At 53.4% G+C, this 21081-nt stretch overlaps 4 protein-coding genes and 1 non-coding gene across 11 annotated transcripts; 4 read left to right on the forward strand and 1 right to left on the reverse strand.

Annotated features, from left to right (window-relative positions):
- Positions 1-164: 164 nt before the first annotated feature.
- Positions 165-4625, forward strand: LOC133472942 (E3 ubiquitin-protein ligase Topors-like). Of its 3 annotated transcripts, XM_061764535.1 has the most exons (5): positions 165-382; positions 1287-2682; positions 2762-3028; positions 3185-3283; positions 3936-4265. In XM_061764535.1, the coding sequence occupies exons 2-5, from the start codon at positions 1290-1292 to the stop codon at positions 4121-4123; spliced, it is 1947 nt and encodes a 648-aa protein (XP_061620519.1). In that variant the 5' UTR covers positions 165-382; positions 1287-1289; the 3' UTR covers positions 4124-4265. The 3 variants fall into 3 exon arrangements, with proteins under 3 accessions (XP_061620519.1, XP_061620518.1, XP_061620517.1); XM_061764534.1 differs by having other exon boundaries at positions 165-425; positions 1287-3028; positions 3936-4625; XM_061764533.1 differs by having other exon boundaries at positions 1287-3028; positions 3936-4625.
- LOC133472964 (CXXC-type zinc finger protein 4-like) lies at positions 4610-9264 on the reverse strand. 4 transcript variants are annotated; one of them, XR_009786928.1, is made up of 5 exons: positions 8881-9029; positions 8283-8429; positions 6514-7488; positions 5525-5684; positions 4610-5003 (listed from the first exon to the last, which is right to left on the reverse strand). XR_009786928.1 is itself a non-coding variant. In XM_061764579.1 (4 exons), exons 2-4 carry the CDS (start codon positions 8397-8399, stop codon positions 5637-5639), a joined length of 1140 nt encoding a protein of 379 aa, XP_061620563.1. In that variant the 5' UTR covers positions 8400-8429; positions 9116-9264; the 3' UTR covers positions 4610-5636. The 4 variants fall into 4 exon arrangements, 3 of the variants coding, with proteins under 3 accessions (XP_061620563.1, XP_061620562.1, XP_061620564.1); XM_061764579.1 differs by lacking the exon at positions 8881-9029 and adding an exon at positions 9116-9264 and having other exon boundaries at positions 4610-5684; XM_061764578.1 differs by having other exon boundaries at positions 4610-5684.
- A 549-nt stretch (positions 9265-9813) lies between these two features.
- trnag-ucc (transfer RNA glycine (anticodon UCC)) lies at positions 9814-9885 on the forward strand. Its single transcript has one exon. It is a non-coding gene; the product is annotated as a tRNA-Gly (tRNA).
- A 704-nt stretch (positions 9886-10589) lies between these two features.
- Positions 10590-14724, forward strand: cnga1b (cyclic nucleotide gated channel subunit alpha 1b). 2 transcript variants are annotated; one of them, XM_061764550.1, is made up of 15 exons: positions 10590-10724; positions 10797-10875; positions 11147-11197; positions 11270-11320; positions 11392-11478; positions 11752-11856; positions 11930-12036; positions 12104-12278; positions 12353-12489; positions 12549-12721; positions 12781-12906; positions 13015-13167; positions 13325-13556; positions 13736-13911; positions 13969-14724. In XM_061764550.1, exons 2-15 carry the CDS (start codon positions 10814-10816, stop codon positions 14170-14172), a joined length of 1839 nt encoding a protein of 612 aa, XP_061620534.1. In that variant the 5' UTR covers positions 10590-10724; positions 10797-10813; the 3' UTR covers positions 14173-14724. The 2 variants fall into 2 exon arrangements, with proteins under 2 accessions (XP_061620534.1, XP_061620531.1); XM_061764547.1 differs by having other exon boundaries at positions 10591-10724; positions 10800-10875.
- A 525-nt stretch (positions 14725-15249) lies between these two features.
- Positions 15250-21065, forward strand: nfxl1 (nuclear transcription factor, X-box binding-like 1). The gene is made up of 25 exons (XM_061764521.1): positions 15250-15363; positions 15686-15867; positions 15926-16105; positions 16383-16492; positions 16577-16707; positions 16796-16840; positions 16908-17041; positions 17116-17201; positions 17667-17742; positions 17817-17914; positions 17998-18112; positions 18189-18313; positions 18413-18535; positions 18622-18712; positions 18785-18905; positions 18994-19150; positions 19249-19340; positions 19435-19456; positions 19529-19651; positions 19723-19877; positions 20095-20164; positions 20297-20401; positions 20471-20551; positions 20624-20677; positions 20739-21065. Exons 2-25 carry the CDS (start codon positions 15726-15728, stop codon positions 20952-20954), a joined length of 2652 nt encoding a protein of 883 aa, XP_061620505.1. The 5' UTR covers positions 15250-15363; positions 15686-15725; the 3' UTR covers positions 20955-21065.
- The last annotated feature ends 16 nt before the right edge of the window (positions 21066-21081 follow it).

The following is a 21081-nucleotide window of genomic DNA, read 5'->3' on the forward strand; positions in this document are numbered from 1 at the left end:
TTTGTAGAAAGGCGCTTTATAACGTCTGTAAGGTTTCCTTGGGTTATAAAGGCAGATATGCCACATCTAATATGGCGGATAAGCTGCCGTATCACAGTGCATGATGTTTGTCAACACAGGCATTTGCACCGTGAAGGGAAGAGCACATCCGGGTTCTACTTCCGTCCAACAGTGATGACGTTTACTAGCCCTCAAGCAGAAGCAGTTCCGCTGTTCGGTTGGCGGCCACAACAATCTCCCAAAGTCACGAATATTGTTTTGTCTTTCTCTTGCTCGCATCACCCGAAGTCGAGCAGCGTTAAACCGCAATTCGGCTGCCGACGGAGGAACGAAAGCCCAATGAAAAGGGGCCGGTTCGAGCAGCGAGAGTGATTGCGGCCAGGTACGGAAGCTAACCGCGTTAGCATGCTAACATATAAGCAAAGGTATTAAGGCAAACGTCAAATTGTTTTCTCTTATTGTGGACGGGTCGCATCTAATTTGCTCGCTGACATGACTGCGATGCTTTCTTTTCTCGTGATGAAAACCCTTTTATTTAATAAAATGTATTTAATCACATTTTATTCAATGTGACGTTGTACTCTCCATTGACTCACGTCACAATGCCCCCCCCCCCCCCCCACCAATGACATATGTTTCAAAGTGTCACTTTTATTCAAGAGTTTACAGCCTTAGCGTCCTTCTGCTATCATTTGTCTAACATTATTTTTCCATTAAAAATGACTTGATCTCGAAGAAGCATTTGTGTCCCTCTAAGTAACTGTTTGGGATGGCCACTTAGAGGTGTTTACAACGCACCAAGAATTTTGAAAATCACATGATGGGGTCCAGTTGTGTTGTGAACAAAGTTACCTTTTTGGGGTACGTCTTTGTGGGACATCGCCTAGAGAAAAATCTGGTCGGGAAAAGCCTTCAAATTGGACTAAATCAACATAACTGGATTATTTCTCAACATATCTAATCAACCTTTTTGTTTTGTCTCATAAGATGAAATTCAGAGGGGTTCTTAAAGTTGGTGCATGAAAACTGCTGTGACAGTCCCTAAAAACGTGACTTAAATAGCGCAAATATGGGCAGTAGAAAAGGTCATTTACTTTATTCGTCAATTGTTTCTTTCCTGCATTTATTTGTTCTGGAGGATTTTAGAGGCGTTACGACTTACAAATGCTCATGCCAGGTCTATTTAAGAAAATAAAACCATTTCCTCAAACAATGACATGACATGTTTCAGTATCATAAAAAAAATGAAAAAGTGATGTTACATGATGCATATCTTCTGCGGTCAGGTGATGGCCCCCACAGCTATGAAGCTGCGTGATCGGCGCCGTTACAACAACAACAACAACAGCGGCGAGGCGCAGCCCGAGGAAGTGCCGAGGAGCCGAGCAAGTCGCAGGGGAAAGAAGACGGGCACGGACACGCAGGCCGCCGCCGCGTCGTCTCCTCCCGCGCCGTCGGCCCGAGCGGCAGATGAGGCGTCGCCCGACTCCAAGTGTCCCATCTGCCTGGACCGCTTCAACAATATGGCGTATTTGGACCACTGTCTGCACCGCTTCTGCTTCCCGTGCATCCAGGAGTGGTCGCACAACAAGGCCGAGTGTCCGCTCTGCAAGCAGCCCTTCGCCTCCATCTTGCACTCGGTGCGCGCCGAGGACGAGTTCAAGGAGTACACGCTGCGCCCCACCCCTACCAGCAGCAGCGTGGCGGCCACCGTGGCCATGGTGGCGGCCATGGCGTCGGCGAGCGAGGAGGAGCACGGGGTGTGGGAGTGGTATTTGGACGTCCTGCCGTTTCCGCTGTCGGAGCGCGGCGTCATATTCGAAGGCCCGACGGGCCACGGCGACACCGGTCCGGGCCGGCCGTCGCGGCGCCTCGTGACCCGATTGGCCACCAGGCTGCGTCTGCAGCGTGAAGGTGTGGCGGCGCAGCGTCTGACGGCGGAAGAGATGGTGGCCTTTCGCCGCGCCCTCTATCGCGGCGGCATCCGCGTGCGCGGCGTCGCCGGCGCCGCCGAGCCCGAGCGTGACGTCACGGTGGACAGCTTCCGCCGGGACCCCACCCAGCTGAACAGACTGCGGCCTTGGCTTCGCCGCGAGCTGACAGTGTTGTACGGCGCATACGGCTCGCTGGTGGACGTCGTCCAGCGCATCATCGCGGCTCGAGTGGCTCGCCACGGCTTGGAGGACGCGGCGACCATGCAGGAAGAGCTCCAGCCCTTCCTGTTGGCGCAAACGGCGCACTTCCTACACGAGCTGCTCTGCTTCGCCCGCTCGCCGCTCAGCCTGGACGAGTACGACGTGCACGCCGCGTACCATCCGCCGCCCGCCAACAACAGCGGCTCGCCTTCCATCTCCGAGGAGGCGGAGGTGGGGCGGCGGCACAACGATGAGACGCCGGGCCCCTCTAACTCTGCCGCATTGACGTTGGCGCCCTCGAGCCCCGTCCGGCTGGAGGACGAGGCGGAGTGTTTGATCGTGGGCTACAAGAAGCCGCTGGCCGAGCGGACGCCGGAGCTCGTGCACCTGTCGTCCGACTCAGACTCGTCGTCGCCCGCAATCCCGCCCTCCGCCGCCCGTCATGAAAAGGCCCCTGCGGCGGGGTCGGTGAGCTCGGTGTGCACGCTCAGCCCGCCGCTGCCTGACAAAAAGATGAAAAAGAAGAAGAGGAGGAGGAGCCGCGAGTGTATGAGAAAGAGCGGCACTTTGGCCAATCCCAATCGCTCCATTTACCCCGCCATGATGTGCTCCCTTTCGCATTCCAGCCTGGAGTCCGGCTCGCCGCTCGCCCTCAGCTCGTCGGACTGCAGCTGGGAATTCTCCTCGTCGTCCCCCTCCTCCTCCGTCTGCTCCTCTTCACCGCCGCCGTCGCCTCTCTCGCCGTTGCGCTCCAGCGGCGAGAAGCCCAGCGGGAAGAGGAAGTACAAGAGCCGACACCTGGACGAGCACAGCCAGCCCGACAGGAGGCGGCGACGAAGGGGGCGCAGCAAGAGAAGGAGCGACTCGCGGAAGATCCCCGCTGGCCCCGACAGGTGAGAGCTTCCCGTTCTTCCTCTTTGGGTCCATAGACGTCAAACGTCTCGTTCTCCTTCACATGGCAGACGTACAGAAGTAGGACGGCAGCTCGGTGAGGCGCTGAATGTATATTTGGGTCCACTCGACTGACCTTGTCCCTTCCTGTCCCGCAGCACGGGAGGGCACCAACGCGACCGCAGTCCCAGCGTGGAGATCGTGTATGAGGGCGCCGCCCCACCCAAGCGCCATCGCAAGACACAGGAGCACGGCGGGTAAAAACAAAAAACATACTTCAATTGTTACCATCATTCTGAAAAAGAAACAAAAACAACCAAAGAATCAGATGATTAATTTACAAAAAATACATTTCATGACTAATTGAAATTAAACTGAAAACTATATCATGCTCTGGAGCTTCTGCAGCAAGAACGTAATATGATAATCCTCCATTGTTTTTGTAAATAACTGCTATGTTCACGCACAATCATGTTATTGTCGAAGGAAAGATGCTTATTGGATTGAACGGAGTCAGGGCTCCCTCTAGTGGGCAAACGGCACAAGGACATCATTCTGCACTACTTCAACACTTAATATTATCGTCCGCGTCTAATCGGCGGACGATTGTTTATTTTAAAAAGAGCTAACATCGGCCAAGAAAATCATCGCCACCCACGTTCTTCACAATCTGGATCCGATTAGTGAAGACATATCTCGAACATGTATTTTTTTATACAATACAAAAAAATGGCGGTGTTTTTGCGGGGGCTAACGTTTCATTGGAGAAAACGGATCCAAGGTACTACTGAACGAGGAACGGATCTGTGTGAACTGGATCAGATCCGCATCAAGTCGGGAAAGGGCTGAGGCTCCGTTTTGGTCGCGCGGGCATGGTTGACCTTTCGATTGACGCCGCTTGTCTCGCAGGCCGCCGCTCATCATCACACTGGAGAGCGACAGCAGCGACGACGGCGACCCGTCGCGCCCTCGAGCTCTCTCGTCAGTATGCTCGACCGACGCGGTCGTGGACTTGGTGGACGCGCCATCCGGCCCCTGTGAGGCGGCGGACGTCAAGGACTTTACAAATCGAACGCAAGCGGCCGTTTGCCAGGTAAGAAGCGGCCCTCCCCCGCTGTTGCGGGCGCCAACGCTCAAACTTCAGGATGCCGGCACCAAGGAGGAAGAGGAGGAAGACGCCAACTTTTCCCCACCCTCCTCTTCCCTTCACTTCCTGTCTCACACCACTGACCTCTTCCGAAGCGACACGGCAGCAGGAAGTGACCTCAGCCCCCCGCTCTCCCCCACCATCATGTCATGTCACCTCTGATGTCACCGCACGTCCCCGTCCCCCCCAACTCTTCTTTTGTTCCGCCTCTTAATGTACAAGCCTGTTGCCATGGCAACACGCCCTGGACTCCAGTCAACTGCAGTGTGTGTTCGCTCGTGGGCCACTGGATGGCGCACTGGGGCTTCAAATTAATGTGGAGCCTTGTTTTGTAAGTGCTTTTAATGTGAAACTGAGTAGCAGTGAGTATGTTGATGACCTCATACACACACACGCGCACGCACGCACACACACACACTTTATGGCAATAAACACTTCCAGGGGATTTGAAATGTGTCCGTCATTGTGTGGAAGCATTTCCCTGCCACGGCCACATTCGAGCGCAGGAGCGCTGGTCCATTGTTAGCAGTTGCTTAGCAACACGGCGGTCTGTTGTCAAGGACGACCAGGGTTCTCCCTCGCCAGGATGGCGATGAGGAGCGCACACACTCTGACGCAATCAATTGTGTGTGACACTTCCTCGTAGTTTTGTCTCATCCACGAGAGCGTTTGTGGTCCTTGTAGTCCTCCTGAGGAAAGTTGTAGTCCTTTTGCGCGCATCACACACTTGCTGGACGATCGACACAAGTTGAAGAAACCGAAGTGCGGTCCGTCGTGGTTGGTCGGAAAATGTTATTCATTGACCCTTTGATACTAGGTCATCGTCTGAGCTAAAAACAAAAAAAAAAAAATCCATGTGTCATTCGTTCTTTCTGTTTCCAATTGGCAGTCGAATGAAAACGTGACTGATTATTTAGTTATTTCTTTTTTTTAATGCAACACGAAAAATGAGACCAATGCCAGATTTGTTTCGTCTGGTAAGTGCTACTTGTTTACCGACGGTAGTTGCGAATACACCTTCGGTGTGTACACGACTGCTGCGGTCGCACGCCAAATTCCAAATTAAGAACAGCGATCCACTCAGTGCACACGAATATAAATATCGAATATTAATGAGTAAGCTGGCCGTCTCAACTGCAAGGTGAAAAATACCCAGTAGAATTGCTTGAAAAGCTTCCAAATTTCCACCCCAAATTATCTTGCCAACCTGATAAAACGAGCATTAGTAAAGCTACGTTAGCGCGTCGGACGCCGCAGCCGTATTCTGATTGATGTCAGATTGAAAAACAAATAACAAAATAATCAGTCATGTTGTCTGATTGTGGTTTTTGAGAAAGGAGGAGTGACACACGGATTCTCCACCGCAAGCAACCAACTGGGGAGGGGGGGCAGCCGGAGCCCAACTGTCCTCGGTCCGGTCGCAACGTGCGAGCGCCATTTCCTGTTTGGGCCTCGGGCGCCGACTAGAAGAACCACCGGAAGGCCTCGCCGGTCGGGACGGATGGCGGCCTCTACGGAGGAGGAAACAAACAAACAAAAGAAACGTGTGAAAGACTCGATAAACCTTCTGACCACTCACGCACGCAGCCAAGTCATCACTCACACTCGCGCCACAGCTCCAATTAGCATGTAATTGACAAAGATTAGCCTAATGTGCTAGCATGTGCGCATCCTGTCGGTGTGTGGAGGGGGGGGGAACTAATTAGCTACGGTTTGTAGCGACTCTCGCGGGAGGAAGCGAGGATGAATGCACATGTCGTCCATGTCCAGCACCGCTCATTAATTGAGCCACGCGCGCAAATGCGTGCGGACACACGCACACACACAGCGAAAAGCCAATTTTGTGTCGTGGCTGTCATTGAAGAATGTGTCCAAACGTGTTTGCTTGGCAGTGGATTGGAGATATATCTGGGGGGGGGGGGGGGGTGCAAACTTTTGTGTTCAAGGACCGTGTTTGATTTTTATGTTTAAAAAAATAAAAATAGGCTTCATTTATATAAAAGTTAACTGCATGTAACTGGAATGATTCTAATTAGACTAATATTTAATATACCATGTTGAATTTAAATGGAATATTTATCATGTTACTTTTTATTACAATAAATCAATAAGCCCATTATTTAATGGCATAAATGAAGTATATATATATTTTTAATTAACCAACTTTGGGGATAAAAACAGCTCAATGAATGCAATTTCATTCAGCTTTTTTTTTTTCTAAAATGGGTTGTCTTCATTGTGAAAATGCACGGTGGGCTGGATGAGACTAACTCCGGAATACGTGAGCATCCCGTGTGCACGCGCCCGTGTGGCATCATCCGTCCCCGAGCCCCCCCTCACCTCGAGCGTCCCTCCCCCGCCTCCCCCCGGCTTCTTCTTGAGCTCCTCGCACTTCCTGAACTTGCAGATCTGGTGGCCCGTCTTCCTGTTGCGGCAGGACGAGCACACGCCGCAGTTGATGAGCCGCCGGCACGGCCCGCACACGCCGCAGCGCTTGCGCTTCCTCTTGGACGACGACGACGAGGAGGAGGACGGCGACGACAGGACCACGCCCCCTGCGGCCACGCCCGACGACGAGGGCGAGGACGAGGAGGGGCAGGGCGAGGAGCCGGCGTGTTGCTGGCAGTCTGTGGGCCCCCGCTGGCCACCCGTCATCTGGAAGGCGCTGCCGGCGTCCGACATCCCGCCCGCTGTCGAACCCATCGCCATGACGATGACACCCGGGGGTAAGCCCAGCCCCCCCAGGAAGCCGCTTCCCAGAACTCCGCCCCCGTTGCAGCTGCCCCCCTCCGATAGGCCCATCACGTCCGGGTGGGCGTGTCCTTGCTTCCCGACGCCGCAGTCGCTCCCTCCGCCGTAGCCGGGCAGGAAGTTGGCGTTGCTGGGCGCCATGGGGTGGTGGTGTGCCGTTTGGGTGACGGGAAGCGAGGCGGCGGTGTGTTTTTCAGTCCGCCCCCCCTCGTCGGCCCCGCCGCCCTGATGCATGCTGCTCCCGTGGGGGTGCGAGGGGGTCATGTGACCGGGGGGCGTGGCCGGGTGGTGGCGGTGGTGCGCGACGCCGGGTTTGGGGCGGCCCCAGAAGACGGCCGCTGGGTGGTTGACGTTGTCGTGGCATCCCCAGGGCGCCGTCGCCATGGCGCCCAGCCTGGTAGCGCCGGGGGGGAAGATGGGAGCGGCGGCCGCCAAGCGCGCCGCCAGCTTGGCCGACTGCGGGAAGTTGCCCACGTCCACGTTGGTCTTGTAGAAGCTGGCGATGGACGAGCGGTAGCGGTCCATCTCGCTGCTGTAGTCCAGCATGGGCGCCAGCGTGGACACCTGCAACCACAGGTGGGGCAGGGGGGGGCGGGTACTCAAGTCACTTGAGTCAAATCTAAGCTGCCAATTTTAGGATTTGGCTAATTTGAACTACATGACTTTACAAGTCTTGCCTGTTTCCATTTCAAGATTTGCATTTTCAAAATATACGATACGAGTTACGATGCGGAGTTACGATGCGGAGTAGTGCAGACCCCCCCCCCCCCATTCAAAAACAGGACATATTGCAGTAGCTTTGAACAATTCGGAGTGAAACAAGGTCTGTAAAACGATTCACCGATTACCAAAGTTGATGAATACATTACTGTAATTGTACCTCGACACGGAAGGTTTGCAACTCGGGGCTAAGCGACGACAACAAATACGACATCAAAGTTCATCCGTCACGATAAATGCCGCAAAGACAAGGTGCCCGACACGAACTTGACAGTTTAGCTCACCGACAGCTAGTCAGACATCGATTAAGGTTCATGTCGGTTAATTGAGACGACAAAGTAATGGACAATATGGAGACTGATTTGGGACCGTTAAGAAATCGATGTGATAGTGTTAGTACGACAGAGTAACGCAAGTGTTGATACTGAGGGCAAAGTTAGTCGTCGACTCGAGTGAAATTTCGTGGGAACTTGACTCGCTTCATTTTTATGCCACGGTAACTTTTCAGTTCAGACCGGAGACTTACTCGCGACTTATGAACTTGATCAAGTCGTGATTTGCTCCACTTTTGCCGCGGTAAGTTTTGCGCAAGTCCCAGGTGAAAGGTAAAGACTTGAGACTTTGGACTCAAAACTCACCTGGCCCTGCCCGCCGTAACCGTGGTGATTGGGGTGGTGGTGCGAGGAGGCCGAGCTTCGCTGCAGCACGGACGACAGGTCGCTCTCCACGCACACGCCGCTCGTCATGCCCGACATGGCCGCCGCGCACGCCTTTTGTTTACTTGCCTGCGGGGAGGGGGGAGGGGGTGGGGAAACACAAACACGCTGACTACCTGTGACCTCTGACCCGTGGCGGGAAAGCGGTATCGCGAGAGCCGTATGGGGAGGATGTTAATGTGGTACTGTGACAGCGCTCCCCGGAGGCGGGGCGAATTATCCGGTCAGCGTGACAGAAGGTCACGGCGGCCGCCGACCGCGAGAGGAAACCACTCTCCCAGGCGGCACATTAACGCCCCCCTCCTCCTCCTTCACGCCGCCCCCACCCCCCGCCTCTCCCTCATCCCACAGGCGCAGCAGGAGGAAGACGAGGTGGGGGGGAGGGGTGGGGGGGTTGAAGGCAGCTCGTAAAAGGCTAAAAAGCGTGAAGGCGGCATGCGGCGGTCCAACACACTCGCGCTCGCACACACACACACACAGAGGCAGAAGGAGGAGAACATGAGGAGATGAGGCTACTCACCGGGCCCGCGAGGAGGAGAAGAGGAAGAGGAGGACCGTCTGGGAATTAGCCTGCCACGGATCATGGCTGGCGGGGAAGGAGATGGAGAGCGGAGGAGGAGGAGGAGGAGGGGGCAGGTTGGGGGGAGAGGAGCACCGGGAGGGATTTGTCGGTCTGTCAGTAGCGGGGAGGGATGGTGGCAAGGGGGGAGGGGGTGATAGATAATGGGAAGGGGGGGGGGGGGGCGTATAATCACCTGGGCTTGGCACAAGCGAGCTCGCGCGAGGCAGGAAGAAGGAGTTCAATTAGCAGGTGGCGTGGAGACAGCGAAAGACCCTGCAGGGGGGGAGGGGGGCGATGAATAATGGCGGAGGTTATGAACGAATACGTGTGTCGTCCTCACGACGCGATGGGGGGTGGGGTGGGGGGTGGTTGGGGGTGGGGGGGGCGCTTGTTGGCAGGCTGATGCTCGCTGACAGGAAGGGGGAGGGGAGGCGCGTGTCGGCTCGTGCCCTCCGCTGCGTCTGGCGCCACCCGTGGCCGCGCGCCGCGTGGCGTCTGATTGGCGCCCGGGGAGGAAGAGGAGGCGGCAGAAGTGTGAAGATGATTGGCGGCTCGCCATGAAGAGATAGCACACGCGCGTGCCAGCGAGAGTCCCCGCTGCTCCACTGTGATTAGGCCAGGCCTTCACTCGGCGGAGGTCGCAGGTCAGCAATGTTGAGTTGGGCGGTCTGGTGACCTTTGACTCCTTCCCCAAACAAACGAATTTGGAACAAAAGGGATACAGAACACCGCCCTCTAGTGCACCGCAGTGGAAGGTGCAGTTTTAAAGGGCATAAATGACTCCTCCTCCACGCAACGCAGACGACAAAGAAAAACATAAACATACATGACATACACAAAATACAGCAGTGAGAAATCTTATCCAAGTATTTTAGGCGGGGTTTTCATCAAGCGTTGGTGGTATAGTGGTTAGCATAGCTGCCTTCCAAGCAGTTGACCCGGGTTCGATTCCCGGCCAACGCATATGATTTTGTTTCCTGCTTTTTATTTTTTTTTATTTTTGTCAGTATATTTAAATTGTAATTATGCTTTCACATCTGTATTTGTTGCTCATCTAAAAAGAGCAGTTTCAACAACCTTGGCTGTGTTACGAATCGCTCCCGAACCCAATTGACCACTATACGATCCGGTACGTTATAATTATGCGACAGTAATGACGTCATTAACGGCGGCCGAGTTGCGTTCTAAAATTGTTTTTCATTTCACTTGATAACTGTACGCTATATATATTATATACAGATTATTATTTTATTTTTTTATCAAGTGGTTGGGGAGTATGAAATTAGCTGAATGATTCCTATAACACAATCCCTTTGTCTGCAGCACCACCTGCTGGTCACTTTATATACTGCATCACCTCTTGTCGTTCTGACACACTTAAACCCATCAAAGCTGCCTGTGCGTGTGTGCGCGCGCGTGCGCGTGCGCGCTGACTCAACGAAATGACCATCACTGATTGCTTTATTCTACTCATCCTTTCTTCTTCCCCTCTTGCCCACTAGGGTCATCTCGGGTGCAGTTTGAACATTTCAAGACAAAAGTTTTTGGGGGATTATTTGTTTATCCCGAGGTTGGCTCTGTGTGCGCGTGCGTGTGAGTCTTGCAGGATCATCCCTCCGTTAATCTTTTTATCTGCGCCCCGGCTCTGCGAGTTAACGCTTCTGCTGGGTTGGGGGAAACTTTTTATTTTTTTTTACCCCCCTACCCCTCATCTGGTGGATTTCAAAGTTGTTTGGGAGGGGGGGGCGCAGTTGTGTTTCCATGGCAATGGCTTGGATGGAGCTCGCGTAATCACCTGACAGGTGAGTGATGCAATGGCTACAAGACAAAGAGACCTTGTCTCCAGCGTGTGTGTGTCTGTGTTTGTGTGTCAGTAGGAAGGAGCGCCTCGATGGCCCAGGTTTCGCCGATGGACATGGCCGCCCCACTCCTGGACGACACGGAGGACCACAGGTGAGTTGTTGCTGGGGAGAAAAAGGAAAAAAAAAGGTTCAGGGAGTACAAATACTTCATTAGTGTACACAACTTTTTACTTTCATCCTACATTTGAAAAATGATATCTGTAAGGACTTGAACTTGACTGTAAAACATCATTTTACTTATGTACTTGAGTATATTTCAGTCTCGGTACCTGCACAAGTACACACAAGTATTTGTACTTATGTAAGTTTCAGAGTGTGTGTGTGTGTGTGTGTGTGTGCGTATGACCAATGATGTCTTTTAGGTGTGCGGGACTTCTCTTCAATGTCAACAACAGCAACAACAACAAAGACAAGTAACAAACACACACAAACATCCACGTTATTCCCAATGCACGCCACTGGACACGTTTCCTGTTGTCTTGTAGGGATGAGAAGAAGAAGAAGAAGAAAAAGAAGGAGAAGAAAGACAAGAAAACGTGAGCTCTTTGACTCCCGAGGTTGGATGCTGATGTTTTGCGTCCTTCACTCCTGTTCGCTGCCTCCGCAGGAAGGAGGGGAAGAAGAAAGCCGAAAAAGAAGAAGAAGAAGAGGAGGAAAAGAAGAAAGCCAAGGCAGAGGAGAAGAAGGAGGCGGTGTAGGTTGATTGCGAGGCCGGTGGCATACTCGAGTCGCGTGACTTGACTGGAGTCAGGCCCAAGTCACCAATTTTAGGGCTTTAACTAAAACTCAAGAAAGACTGGATTTGCCTCTGACTTGTTATTCACGAATGACGTGACTGGACTTGGAATTTAGTGGAGACTGGACTTGACCTCCTGGTTTTTTGCCGGAGTCACTTGGGACTCGCTTGAAACTTGAAGGTTAAGACTTGAGACTCGATTGTGTGTGTGTGTGTGTGTGTGCGTGTTAGTCCAAAGGAGATCACGGTGGTGGACCCGGCGGGGAACACATATTACCACTGGCTCTTCATCATCACGCTTCCCGTCATGTACAACTGGACCCTCATCATCGCTAGGTAACGTCCCCAATCCCAGTCCTCCCAGTCATCCCGTTGCACTTCTGAGGCTCTTGTGGTGGGCGCACATTAGGGCGTGCTTCGAGGAGCTTCAGATGGACTACTTGCGCTTCTGGTTCCTCTTGGACTTTCTCTGCGACTTGCTCTATGTGGCCGACATGATCTTCCGAACCAGGACAGGTTTGTGCACTCGGTCATGGTCATGAAGACTGGCGTGGTTATGGTTATGTTCATGGTGTGGGTGCAGGCTACCTGGAGCAGGGTCTTCTGGTCAAGGATGAGCAGAAGCTACGCGAGCGTTACGTGAAGAGTTTCCAGTTCCGACTGGATGTCCTCTCCATGGTCCCCACGGACGTTCTGTACGTCACTCTGGGCCTCAACTACCCCGAGATCCGCCTCAACAAGCTGCTGAGGTTCAACAGGTGGAAGAAAATGGCAGGTGATGTCAGCGTTGGCGCCCAGGGGCTATCTCGACACGCGTGTCTCCTGTTTTCAGAATGCTGGAGTTCTTCCAGAGGACCGAGACCAGAACCAACTACCCCAACATGCTGCGGATCTCCAACCTGGTCATGTACATTGTCATCATCATCCACTGGAACGCCTGCCTCTACTATTCCTTCTCCAAGGCCATCGGTGGGTCTTACCAGATTCCGGATTGTAAGCAGACCGCCTTATTCCCTTGTCCTCTCCAGGTTTTGGCTCGGACAGGTTTGTGTATCCTGACCCAGCAAACCCAGAGTTCGGCCGCCTGGTGAGGAAGTACGCCTACAGTATGTACTGGTCCACGCTGACGCTCACCACCATTGGAGAGACTCCGCCCCCCGTGGAGAACTCAGAGTACTTCTTTGTGGTCACCGATTTCCTGGTGGGTTTCATCACGTCTGGAGCGCAAAGACCTCGGCGCTCACTTCCTGTCCGCCGCAGGTGGGCGTGCTGATCTTCGCCACTATCGTGGGTAACGTGGGCTCCATGATTACCAACATGAACGCCGCCCGCGCCAACTTTCAGGCTCGCATCGACGCTATCAAGCAGTACATGAGCTTCCGCAAGGTCAGTGTGCCGACCACAGGTAATAATCTTCGGATCTCCCTCCCTAATACTTGCTTGATGTAGCTTCAAGTTGAGCCACTAAGCCAAGTATCTGCCCCCCCCCCCCAGGTAACCAAGGACCTGGAGAAGCGCGTCATAAAGTGGTTCGACTTCCTGTGGACCAACAAGAAGGCGGTGGACGAGCGGGAAGTCCTCAAGTACCTTCCGGACAAGCTGAGAGCCGAGATTGCCATCAACGTGCACCTGGACACACTCAAGAAGGTCAGATCAGTTGTGTGTTGGGGACCCCCCATGGACCAGACACCAACATACTGTCTTGTCACTATGTTGGTTGCAAGACCACTTTGCGAAGATCATGACCAGCGCAGGTTAGTCTTCAAAGATGTATTGTAAGTATTGTCACCGTCTCGGCGTACAGGTGCGTATCTTTGCCGACTGCGAGGCGGGCCTGCTGGTGGAGCTGGTGCTGAAGCTGCAGCCGCAGGTCTACAGTCCCGGAGACTACATCTGCAAGAAGGGCGACATCGGGCGCGAGATGTACATCATCAAGGAGGGCAAGCTCGCCGTGGTGGCCGACGACGGCGTCACGCAGTTTGTGGTCCTCAGCGACGGCAGCTACTTTGGCGAGATCAGCATCCTGGCCATCAAAGGTGGGCAGTAACCAAGTACAAATACTTCGCTACGGAAGTCGATTTTTTTTTAGACATTTGTACTTTGACTTCCTCCATTTGTACTTGGCGTGCAATGAGTACGTCTGCTTTTACCAGAGTGTTTTTTGACTTTTTGCCACCTCCGTCGTCATGCCTTCGCCCGTCTTCTTCACTAACAGGCAGCAAAGCCGGAAACAGGCGAACGGCAAACATCCGCAGCATCGGTTACTCCGACCTCTTCTGTCTTTCCAAGGACGACCTGATGGAGGCACTGACCGAGTACCCCGACGCCAAGGCCTTGTTAGAAGAGAAGGGGAGACAGATCCTGATGAAGGACGGCCTGCTGGACCTGGAGGTAACCACCACAAGCACCATCCGCCGTTCAGTTGTCACAGCTCATCCTGTCCTGTAGGTGGCGGCTCAGGGCCCCGACCCCAAGGAGATGGAGGAGAAAGTGGAGCGGATGGCGAGCACGCTGGACGACCTGCAGACGCGCTACGCTCGACTGCTGGCCGAGCACGAGGCCACGCACAGCAAGCTCAAACATCGAGTCAGCAGACTGGAGAAGAAGACCCCCTCCCGTCTGGGCGGTGCCCCGCCGCCACCTACCGAATAACAAGCATTGCTGTGGAAGTGTGTGTTCTCTTCATATTCCAAACCAGGAACACAGACATAATGTTAACTGCTAGACCGCTAAAGCTGGGGTTCTCAAACTTTTGGGCTCCATTGAGAAAATTCCTCATGATCCCAACAATGACGTCAATTGCTTCAACCTAAATATTCACGATTCGGCGTTGTCAATTTAGCGATTCGGTTACTCGATTTAGCGGCTGCTCGAAACGACTCGTTTTCAAAAAAAAAAAAATAACGAGCAACTTTAATTCCTTCTAAGAAACATACAACGCGCTGTTGGTGGAATCAAGTGCAAAGTATACACTTTTAACGTAAATTATACACGATCATTTACTGTAAAATCTATTTTACGCACCCCAATATAATGGCAAACAGACAGACCCCAGTTTGAGGACCCCTGCGATCAAGCACCAAAAGCTAAATAGTCTAAATATGATTTGTAGCAGAAACATGCTAATCACATGTTGTTTCTTGGAATGATGTGGACGTCGTAAATTATAATAAACAATATTAATGAACAATCAGTTGCCACGTCGCACTGCTGCTAATTCTTCTTCTTCTTTTAGTTTATTTGGCAACGTTTGGCCGCATTACAGCCACTTACCGGATTGGAGGGTGGATCATAATAATAATCTAAATTTAAAAAATAAAAAATAAACATCCAAAACTGGTTCTGGATTCTGATTGTTGCTGTAGGCTCGGAAGATTCGCAGTGCTGAAAGCAGGTTTATTTTCTTTTATTACTGTTGTCAATTTTCTTTCCTTCCGTTACGGTATCATCAGCACATGCCAACAAGTCTCATACTGGCCAGTGGCCATCACATCTCCTTGTTAGGTCCTTTCCTATTTTATAAAGCATGGAATTCATTGCAGGATGTCCAATTCAAAAAAAATAATTGCTATGTTATTTATGTCCCGGTTCTGTTGCCAAATGGCTTGCATTTTATTTAATTTTTGTAATATTCATACTTACTTTACGGGATTTCTAGGGTAATTGAGTTCAATGTGACAGCGTGTCTCGCCAAAATATCTGCCTTCCCTGCTGCTGTTTCTCGACGAGTCATGGGATTTGTAGTCCTCCCACCCACTCCACGTTTGGCTGCAAATGGACTACGACTCCCAGCATGCAGTGCGAAGTGGTGCGCGTGGCTGCCGCAACTGAAAGCGAATCAAGGTTCGTTCACCTCCTCTAAGTGTCTTTTCCTTTATGTTTTCGGATAACGCGCTCGACTCGACATTTATTTACATTTTGATGTCCCATAGTAACCTTCACGTTGCTTTTTGGGAGCTTCTTCCGCCCGTCTTCGTGACACTTAGCTAGCCGGCTTGTTAGCTTGTGCTAACTTCTCGAAGTCTTGTATTCATGGAGCACTTCTATCGTCATATGACACCTGGCTAAACAATTATCATCATCACCATTATTATTATTATAACTATCTTTATTAATATTCAGTCGAAGTGGCGTATGAATAGGTCAACAACTCCATTTTGTGCAGGAGGTCAGCTTGAACGTGGGACTTTGCCCTCGTGGCTGCCATGGAGCCAGCCTGGAGGCCTCAGGGCAGGGGGCGTGGCCGGAAGCAGGATGCTCCAGGAGAAAGGGTGCGAGAGAGGCCCGGAAGTGGCGCAGGAAGAGGAGCGAGCGCCAAGACGACGGTGCCGCCCGAAGCTCGGCACGGTGAGTGCGATGACGCGAAAAAGCTTTAGCCGTGCGCTGACCCACTTCCCGCGGACAGGCGCTTCCGGGCCGGCCAGGTTCGAGGAGATCCGCAAGTCCAACCAGGTCGCCGTGGAGAGACTGATGGAGCGCCACACCGGCTGCTCCTCTGAGGATGACGACGATGAGGATGACGACGAAGAGCACAAGGATGCACGCGTCCTGGAGTCCACCTTCACCGCATATGCCAGTCATACAGGTGAGCCATGTCAAATGGGTCTTGTGTGCGTGATTTTACTTTTGACCATTTTCTTGTGATGGACTTCATACATAATGCCACAAATATGTAAAACCATTTTTTTTCTTTTTACTATTTAACATTCCAGTTCTGCTGTAATTTGGCCTAAGACATACATTCATATTTAAAAGAAAAATTGACACCAAATAATTCCTGATGTATGGATGGAAACACTCCAGAAAATATGAGAAGGGTTGGCCAGCACTCAGTCTGAACGTGCAATGACGTCCGTGTGCAGGTGGCGACGTCACAGGCCTGCAAAGAACGGGTCAGTACGTCAGCGAGCTTTTCACGTCTGGAGCGCTCACCTGCCTCATCTGCATCGCCTCGGTGAAGAGGACGCAGCCGGTGAGGACGGGGAAGGGGCTTTTTCGTTGGGTCAGGTGACACCTCCGCCTCGCTAAAGTCTACCCTTCCTTCCCCCCCATCCAGGTGTGGAGCTGCTCCGGCTGTTTCTCCCTCTTCCATCTTCCGTGCATCCAGAAGTGGGCCAGGGACTCTGTGTTCTTGCTCTGCTCGGCCACAGACGAAGACTTTGGGCGCAAGCAGCATCCGTGGCCCTGGTGAGTCCCGGTGGGGGGGGGGGTAAACAAAAATACTTGTCATGTCTATGCTATTTCTCTTCTTTTGTGTGTTCATTTTCCTGCATAGTCCCAAGTGTCGGGCTGAGTACTCCCACGCCGACACGCCCGCCAGGTAAGCTACCGCAATGGCGCGCATGGTGAGCGTCGCATGGACATGATCGTGTGCGTGTTGTGTTCAGGTACATGTGCTACTGTGGGAAGCTTCAGGATCCTCCCGCCGATCCCTGGTTAGCGCCTCACTCGTGCGGCGGAGTGTGTCACAAGGAGCTGAAACCTTCCTGTGGACACGCATGTCTGCTGCTGTGTCACCCTGGTAACCACACACACACTTGCGCTCTTTCTCCATTTGTCCTCAAGTCAACTTCCTGTCTGTCCTTTTGTCCTTAGGTCCCTGCCCGCCGTGTCCCAAGATGGTGTCCGTTTCCTGCTTATGCGGCAAAGCTAAGCCCCTGCCCCGGCGCTGTAGCAACAAGGTGCGCAGATGCGCATTTTCTTTTTTTTGTTTTTTCCCATTCTTTTTTTTAATAGGGTAATGTTTTTGCATTTAAAAAAACACAATCGCTTCCAGCATTGTTTTCCAACAATTTCCCCCTTTTTTTTGCCTCTCTCGAACCACATTGTCTCCGGCAGGACACGTTAACATTTTTATACTTTTCTTGGAGCAGAGTCCTAAAATATCTTGCGTGTTTCCAGCAGTGTTCCCTCCAGATCATTGAATTGGTTGACGACCATTGGACGCTCCAAATTTCTCGCCATGCTTCCTCTGATATTTTTCTATCTGCCTCCTTTCCCCATTTTTCTTTGCTTTATATAGTATATGGTACTTTAATTCTTGGCATGCAAGAGAGCAATGTATAATTTAGAACAGACACACATTTTCAAAAACCACACTTTCACAGTGCCACACTTTTTTTTTTCCCCCTCTCTCTCTCCTCCAGGCTTGGTCATGCCAGCAGCCGTGCAGGAAGTTGTTGCCATGTCAACAACACAAATGTTCCCAGCCGTGTCACTCAGGTACACACGCGTGAGGTAGCCAATGGCGTCTTTTTCTACTTCCTGTACATTCACCATGTGTTTGTGTGTGTCAGAGTGTTCCCCTTGTCCCAGAGTCAGCATTCAGAAGTGTGTGTGCGGTCGGCAAAAATCGGAGAGACCCTGCGACGGGCCCAAGTGGAAGTGCGAAGGGGTATGCGGAAGCCTGGCCACTTTATTAGGAACAGCCAGTCGCCCCCAAAATGTCTGACCGTGTTCCCTTGACCTGTTCCTCAGGTGTGCGGCGCCATCCTCTCGTGTGGGAATCACACCTGTGAGCGCGTGTGCCACGACGCACTCTGCCCACCGTGCCCCCGCTCGCTCAGCAGATCGTGTCCCTGCGGCAGGAACAGTGAGAGACACGCGCACACACTTTTGAGTCCTGTGGGGTGGACAGTTTCCAGTAAATTTCTACGTGTGGATCACAGAGTCCAACCTGCCGTGCACGGAGGAAGTGCCACTGTGTGGTGACACGTGTGAGCGCCCCCTGTCGTGCGGGAAGCACACCTGCTCCATGAGGTGTCACCGCGGGAATTGCGACACCTGCCGACAGGTAATGCGCGCGCACAAACGTGCGTGCTGTGCTGATGTTGACCTGCTGTTGTGTGTGTGTGTGTGTGTGTGTGTGTGTGTGCGCGCGCACGCATGTCAGGAGGTGGAGAAGGAGTGCCGTTGCGGGAAATACAGGAAGCTGATGGCGTGTCACAAAGACTATTTGTGTGAGTCCAAATGTTCAAAGAGCAGAAGCTGCCAGAAACATCCGTGTCGGAGGAAGGTGAGTCGCCGTCCACGTGCTCGTGCCCGTGCGCAGCCGCACGCAGCCACCGCTAACCCACCTTCCCCTCCCGGCCCGTGTGGCAGTGTTGCCCCGGCAACTGCCCCCAGTGTGACCAGATCTGCGCTCGGACTCTGGGATGTCGCAACCACAAATGTCCGTCCGTGTGTCACCAAGGTAACGCACTTTGACTGTGATGTACGTGCATGTGTGCGTGCACGCGTCTGATGCGCCCCCCTGCACCGCCAGGAAGTTGTTACCCGTGTCCACAGACGGTGGACGTCAAGTGCGCGTGCGGCGCCGCCTCCCTGACGGTGCCGTGCGGACGTGAGCGGAGCACCAAGCCGCCTCGCTGCAAGGAGATCTGCAAGTACGTCAACGTCGCTCCCCGACTCTCTCGTCCAATCAAAAATCACGCGCGAGTGACCTAACCCTCTCACCCGTGACGCCCGCCCTAGGTCTCCACCTTCCTGCCACCACGCTGCCAGAGAGCGCCACCGCTGCCACCCCGGGCCCTGCCCACCCTGCTCGCAGCCCTGCCTTCTGCCTCTGGTCGGCTGCGCGCACACGTGCCCGCGGCCGTGCCACGACCGCGTTCTGCTCAAGTCCCAGCAGGTCGCGCGCACGTCCTTTGTCATTCGGAATGATCTTTGTCCCCCGTGTGGTGTGCGTCTCACCCGTAACGATCTTTGTCTCCCGATGGTGTGCCACAGGTGCAGTTGTCCGGGCCGTGGGAGCAGCGCTCAGAACCGGCTTTTGTGACCAAGGCCCTGCCCTGCCCCCCTTGTCAAGTGCCGCTACCAGTGTACGACACACGCATACGCACCTACCTACACCCAACGCAGAGACACGTACACACATTGATGCAAATGCATGTTTTGACTGTCTCTCTCTTCCAGCTCCTGTTTTGGAGAACACAAGGTAAGAATGTTTCTTCCGCACGCTTGCTCGTGACAATCTCCCGATGACGACGTCACGATGGTGGTTGTTCAGGTGAGCGCCGTGCCGTGTTGCCGCCGGGGCCGCTTCTCGTGCAAGGGGCCGTGCGGGCGACCGTTGAGCTGTGGCAACCACGCGTGCGGCAGGGAGTGCCACCTGCTGGACGACGGCAACAAGGTGAAGCGGTTCGCCGCTTTGTAACGCCGCGATCAATATTGAAATATCAATAGTGACGCCTGTGTCGCTAGTGCGACGACTGCGAGGAGGGCTGCTCCAAGCCCCGGCCAAGCCTTTGCCCCCACACCTGCCCGCTGCCCTGTCACGTTGGCGACTGCCCCCCTTGCCGCCAGATGATCCGCCAGCGCTGCCATTGCAAGATGAGCACACTCTATGTGGAGTGCACGTGAGCATATGATGGACCTAGATAGTTCCGAAAAAAAATCCCCATTTAGTGATTCGAGAGTCGGGAATGAGTCCGAACGGAGTCGCTGCGTTTGGAATCATTCACGACACCCGAATCATGAGATAGCGATAAAGTTGACACAAGGGCTAAATTGATGAATCCAATACTCCCTCGTCGCTATCTCGGTGTGCTGATGATGTCATCGCCTGTATCGCAGGAAGATGACGACGGCCGACGAGGGGACAAGGATGGCGTTCGGCTCCTGTAGCAACCAGTGTCCCAAAGAGGTACGCGCGTCTCGCCCGGCCGCCATCTTGTTGGGTGCGGCCCAACGACGTGGCCGGCTGCACTTCAGGAAGAAGAAGACTCTTGAGGCTCAGCTGCTAGACGTGTGTGTGTGTGTGTGTGTGTGTGTGTAGCTGAGCTGCGGTCATCGCTGCAAGCAGGTGTGTCATCCGGGGGCGTGTGGGGCCGAATGTCATCAGAAGGTCAAGCTGCGATGTCCCTGTAGGAGGATCAAAAAGGTACAAAACGGCCGCCGTATTTTCCCACGTGTCTCTTGTCGCCTCATTGTTGCGTCGTGTGTCTCACAGGAGCTTGCGTGCGCGATGGCGTCCGGCTGTGTTGTCGAGTGTGATGACAACTGCGTCGAACAACAGAGGAAAGTCAGCCAGGTGAACACACATGCACACACACACGCACGCACACACACTTGCACACGCTAATGCATGCGTGTATGCGTCCAGCTCAAGGAGGCAGAGCAGAAAGCGGCGGAGGAAGATGAGCAGCGGAGACGTCAGGTGAGGATGAAGGAGGGGGTCACCTCCCGCCGCCACGCTAAGCTAATGTGTGTGCGTCTAGGAGGAGCTGGAGGCGTTCACAAAGCGCCGAGGAGGGCGCCGCGCCAAGAAGCGAGGGCGGCGGGATGGGGAGGACGAGGAGGACGGCGGCCGGACGGGACGCTGGCGGAGGTGCGCTGTATTCGTCCTCGTCCCGCTGGGCGGCGCCGTGCTGTCACTCGCCGCCTACTTGCTTCTGAGCTCGGCCGAAGACGCTGGCGGGGTGACTGTTTCGTAGGCGGTCACATTATGATGTCATAGGCGGTCGTGGCACTTGATGATGATGTCATGGGAAAAATCTAACCATTTGATTTGACAAATAAAGTCTGTATGATGACCGCTCCCTGTTGATGATTGTCACTTGA

The sequence above is a fragment of the Phyllopteryx taeniolatus genome, chromosome 23 (assembly GCF_024500385.1).
Source record: "Phyllopteryx taeniolatus isolate TA_2022b chromosome 23, UOR_Ptae_1.2, whole genome shotgun sequence".
NCBI classification, from domain to species: Eukaryota; Metazoa; Chordata; class Actinopteri; order Syngnathiformes; family Syngnathidae; genus Phyllopteryx; species Phyllopteryx taeniolatus.